Source organism: Austrofundulus limnaeus, unplaced genomic scaffold, assembly GCF_001266775.1.
Source record: "Austrofundulus limnaeus strain Quisiro unplaced genomic scaffold, Austrofundulus_limnaeus-1.0 Scaffold6, whole genome shotgun sequence".
NCBI lineage: Eukaryota > Metazoa > Chordata > Actinopteri > Cyprinodontiformes > Rivulidae > Austrofundulus > Austrofundulus limnaeus.
Genome location: NW_013952408.1, coordinates 4,290,854 through 4,296,326, shown reverse-complemented (window position 1 = coordinate 4,296,326; position 5,473 = coordinate 4,290,854). Strand labels below are relative to the sequence as shown.

The window sequence follows — 5,473 nt, the reverse complement described above, 5'->3', positions numbered from 1 at the left end:
CTAATAAGCAGGACCTTACAGCAGGTAGGCATGCAGCCTCCACAACTCTGGATGCGGGTGAAATATCGCCCCCCTGCCTGAGAGAGGAGATCTTGGCGAAGATGAAGTTGCCAGGGCTGAGCAGCCAGCAGGCTGATTATCTCGGCGTACCAAGACTGCGCTGGCCAATGGGGCGCCACCAGAATCAGAGACAGACCCTGTCTGCGTACCCTCTCTAGTACAGGTGGTATCATCTCCACTGGGGGAAACGCATACAGCAGTACATTGGGCCACAGGTGGGCTAGAGCGTCCACCCCCAGTGGGGCGTTCTGATCCGTTATGGAAAAGAACAGAGGGCTGTGAGTATTGGCCCCTGTGGCAAAAAGATCCACTGCTGCCCTGCCAAACATGGACCAAATCTGGTCCACCACTGAGGGGTGCAGCCTCCACTCCCTCACCATAGGTCCGCCCCTGGAGAACAAATCTGGGCCCAGATTCAGTCTCCCAGGAACGTGAGTGGCCCTGATAGACAGGAAATGCACGCTGCACCACTGCAAGAGAGTGTGAGACAGTTYCAACAGGGGAAGAGACCGTGTTCCCCCCTGTCTGTTTATGTATGACACTAYGGTCGTGTTGTCTGTTCTGATCAGAACATGTTGGTTCTGCAGAACTGGACAAAATTGTTTCAGTGCTAACAGAACCGCTAACAATTCCAGGCAGTTTATGTGGAGTCTGGACTGCTTCAGGGTCCAAACCCCCCTCACTGCCGCACCATCGCACAGAGCCCCCCCACCCCACCAGGGAGGCGTCTGTGGATACCACCTTGCGAAATGACACTCTCCCTATCGGTGAGCCTYGGCACAGCAGGCCGGGTTCCCTCCAAGGACTGAGAGCCTTCATGCATGAGGCAGTTATCGTTAGCTTTCTGTGGCGGTGACGTAATGCACACAGCCGGGGAGAGCGGGACCAGCGCTGAAACCGGCGCATTTTTAGCAGCCCGAGTGGTACTACTGTGATCATAGAAGCCATCATGCCCAACAGTTGCAGAATGGTCTGAAAACGCAGTTTGTGTCCCAGTTGAAACTGAGCGAGGCAGCGGTGAAACGCAGCTGCTCTGTTTTCTGAGAGACGCGCTCTGCCCGACAGRGAGCATATTTCTAACCCGAGGAAAGAAAAATGCTGACTCGGAGTCAATAAATTTTCTGAAAATTCACAGAAAAACCCAGAGCCTGAATGTGTGACAGAACCTGAGACAGATGCTCTGTAGCCTGCTCCTTGGAGCTGGCTATCAGAGCCCAGTCGTCTAGATACGCTAACAGGCGAACTCCTTTCTCCCTGAGAGGARATAGCGCTGCTTCGACACATTTTGAAAAGGTGCGGGGTGCCAGCGACAGACCGAATGGTAGCACCAGGTATTCGTAGGCTATGCCTTCGAACGCAAACCTCAGAWATTTYCTGTGGTCYGGGTGAATCGCTACATGAAAGTAAGCGTCTGTTAAATTGATGGTCGCAAACCAGTCGCCCGGGCTGAYCGAATGCAGAAGCTGCCTGAGTGTTAGCATTTTGAACCTGTATGTTCGTAGAAACTTGTTTAACACCCTCAGGTCTAAAATTGGACGGAGGCTGCCGTCTTTTTTTGGAATGACAAAATAACGGCTGTACCAACCTTTGTTTATGTCCGAAGAGGGAACCACACGTACGGCTCCTTTCGCCAGTAGCGTGTTTATTTCCTCTCTCAACACTACGGCTGCTTTGTTTCCAAAAACAGTGTTTATCACAGTGTTGAAACGGGGCGGCCGTATGCAGAACTATAGTCGGTAACCCATTGCGACTGTTCTCTCTACCCAAGCAGATGGTGCGCATGCGTGCCAGAGAGAGGGAGAGTCGCGTCACTAGGCTGGTCGTGCTGGTCCTTTTCGTGAAGCGAGAAGCCGCACCCCTGGGGACAGTGGTGAACTGAAGACTTCTGCTTCTTCTTGAGTAATTTTATGCTCATCCCGAACCACAAAATTCTCTCTTTCGTCGAGGTAAGAAAGGTTTCTCAAAGTTAGCGCTCCGCGGGCAGACACCAGTAGGCAGCTGCAGCTRACACCAACAAAAGCCGTTAAACTAAATCCGAGAACCTTCGAACAAACAAAGCTAATTAGCAGCACCTAACTAGCTAGGTTGGAAGAGGTGGGTGTTCTTGCGAGGTAAAGAGCAATAGAACTAAGGAGTGACTGTGATGGCAACAGTTTATATATGTGCAGGCGGAGCCTGACATCTGTCGTCATCACGTCACCTGCCTAAAGGCGTGATTAGAGGTGGCTTCAGCCAGGACACGCAGGGGCGTGGTTTCCCATACATGATGTGTTGTACCGAGTGAATTGACTGAAAGGGAACCCGTCTGCCCTCACCTCTGCTCCATCTCCTGCTTCATGTCGATTCCTTGTTTCTCGAGCAGCTCCCTCTGAGCGAAGGCCCAGTCGACGGGTTCCACCGGCGTCTCCGCGCATGGCGTCCTCTCCCGCTCCAGACGGGCCTGCTCTGGGTCGTTGAACCGGAACACGTGGCTCTTCCCCATGATGATGCGGTTTCCTTAAAAGAATGCATGAAAACATATGAAATTCCAAGCATTTAAAACACCTTTACATTAGAATAACTGACATAATCAGTGGCTAATTTGTCAAATCATTTCAATGCTTTGTCTTCTTTAAATACATTTCACACCATTTTCTAACAAAAACCATGAGTTCTTTCTCACCGGACCGCAGAACAGTGGGCGAGGTGACTCGTTTCCCGTTGACATACGTCTCTGCTCCCTCACATGGCTCAAGAACAACACAACCTGATCCAGAAAGCAATTCGTGTTGTCCATCACAATAGATTAGTCTATTTGAAATATTATTTCTTAGCGAAACCAGTCTTTTACCTTCTCCCTGGGGGCCGGTGGTGCTGCTGAAGGTGCAGTGCTCGTCTCTAATGAAGTGGCCGCTGAGAACGATGTCCTGACGAGTCCTGGCATTTTCACGCCCAACTCTGATGGGTGAAAAAAAAGCAACAAATGTTATTTAAAAATGACAACAAACAAAACAGATTAAATAAGGAAAATCCCTAAATGTTTACTTGGTGATGCCATCTTTGATATAGTACAGCAGACACTCGGACATCAGAGGGTCCTCATTGAGGTTCACCAGATGAGGGGTCTGTAAGCAAAATTTAGTTAGGGAGCTGTTTTAAGCTGGTTTTATCCAAATAAGATCTGAAATGGTCTTTGTACATATCACCATATTCACATAAATATTATTTGACCTTTTTGGGGGAAAACACTCCAACGGTGCCTCCATCCTCCCTCATGGCAACACCCATCTCTGCCAACAGAGCCTCTCTACAAGGAGAATTCAAAGTTAGAGCAATAACAGAGGATATAAAAAATAAAAACAGCACAGCTGTTACAAAAGTTCTGACTCTCAGATATGCAAAATGGGTTTTGCTGCTGAAACATATTTAACCTTTAAATCTCCAAGCTACGCAGCTGCTACTTGGAGAAATTCATAAAAATTCCATGAATAAGAACAAATGACTCAGCATTTTAAAGTCATTTTAACAAAGAAACAAGATCAAAATGCGACAATCTTTTTTTATTTTCATGGTTAATGAAGTTTGTGTTTTATTTGCAAGATAACGTAAAGATTTATTGAAAAATGCAAGAAGGTTGGGAACAGATTAGAAGTTGTAAACTTTAGGTTTTAACACAGATTTCTATTTTTTTCTATTTCAAACACAGTCTAGCATTTTGACATTGTGTCTTCACCCATCTAAAATAATAAAAAGGGATTTTCTGCTTGTTTTTGGCTGGAGTAAATTTGATTTACTGTTCTATAATTTGATGTTGTTATTTAGTATAGAGCATACAGATTTAAAGCCCTGTCACACTATAATGTTTTAGACAACTTATGCCGACTTGTGAAAATTTTGTCCAACACTGAAGATGTCTCTGCTGAAGATGGAATAAAAACAATCTACTGGAAGCCTCTTTTGGATATATACATACTGTAATGCTAAAAATTCAACCAAATATATAACCTGTGAGTAATTTAGTCATAAAGTTTCATTAGATGGCATAAACCTTTCAATTCAATTCAATTTTTTTTTCATTTCATTAAAAAACAACTATACACAATAAAAAACAACGAAAATACACAAATCAAAAATCTAAATTAAATGAAAGGTAGCAGAAGAAGAATAAATCTTATGTCTGCCCCTTTTATCCCCAGAATATATTCAAACAAAACATAATTTACAAAACAATACTAAGTAAAAATAAAAACTCAACTCAAACAATTCATATAGCTTCACATTTTACTTTTCCATATACCTTCAGAAAACTAGCTTTTATCTGTCTCATAAATATATACATAGATCTGGCATTTTTAAGATCATCTTCCAAACCATTCCACAATCCTCTAYCCTGGATTAAAGTACATCTTTCTCTCAAGCAAGTATGAAAGTATGGCTTCACAAACATTTCTATCCCCTTACAATAATAACAACTGTCTCTCTTAACAAAATTTGCCTGAATGTTGGAAGGTTATACGTTTTGGTGAGCCTTGTACATGAACAGTAAAATATTATAATCAACCAAATCATAGAATTTCAAATTTTTCAGTTTGCAAAACAATGAAGTTGATGGATGGTTGTAATCTTTTCTYGCAATAATTCTTACGGCTCTTTTCTGCAAAACAAAAAATGGATTTGTAATTGTTTTGCAAGCTTTACCTCAGACTTCAATACAGTAAATTAAATGTGGAATGTGGAAATGTGGATAAATTGTCTACAATGCTATAGTGTGACAGGGTCTGAGCACCTAAAAAGACAAAGTTCAACCTTTAAAAAAAAGTTGTGCAGCTGAAGTTGTCTGATAAGTTAACAGAACCTCATTTWAATCCACAGTGTGGAGCTCACAGCCCACAGTTATGTAACTTTAAACAAAGCTCTAGGAAGCAAAGGCTGATGCTGAAAGATTCAGTGGAATGATTCAGAGTAAAGCAAATGAATGAGAATAATCACTGGCAAATGTTTTGGACAAACCTCTCCATGCGGATAGCTTCGGTGCGACGCAGCTTCTCCTCCCACGTCTCATTGAGCTCTGCRATGATCTTCTCTGTTTCCTGTTGATAAAATTAAAAAATGGTCGGTTCTCACGTCCGCGATTCTGACATTTACATCCATCGACGTCTGTTTTCTGCTCCTTCTACCTTGAGCCGTTCGATCGCCTCCTCGCTGGCCGGGCTGAAGATGCGGTCGTGGAGGTTGCTGATGGAGGCGGCCCGGCTGGACAGGGCAGAGAGCGAAGGGGAGGGGCTCATCCCCGTCATGGCATTGGTCACTGTGGAGAGATCACCCCTTTCAKTGACAGCCTGGCGATTATTGGCAAAGTTCTTGTAATCGCACAGGTCTGTCAGAGAGAGAGGCATAAAAGCGTGGAACAAAGGACAGAAGGTGGGAGCAAACG

The 5,473-nt window shown here is 44.4% G+C and overlaps 1 protein-coding gene across 2 annotated transcripts in view; it reads right to left on the bottom strand.

Annotated features, from left to right (window-relative positions):
- Positions 1 to 5,473, bottom strand: part of kif1ab (kinesin family member 1Ab) — a gene marked incomplete at its 3' end in the record, with an annotated part of 22,376 nt that overhangs the window by 4,923 nt on the left and 11,980 nt on the right. Inside the window, 7 exon segments of one of the 2 annotated variants that reach the window (XM_014031342.1) lie at positions 2,376 to 2,556; positions 2,723 to 2,806; positions 2,891 to 2,997; positions 3,085 to 3,164; positions 3,271 to 3,346; positions 5,050 to 5,129; positions 5,217 to 5,416. In XM_014031342.1, the coding sequence (XP_013886796.1) occupies positions 2,376 to 2,556; positions 2,723 to 2,806; positions 2,891 to 2,997; positions 3,085 to 3,164; positions 3,271 to 3,346; positions 5,050 to 5,129; positions 5,217 to 5,416 (808 nt within the window). 2 annotated transcript variants of the gene reach the window in all.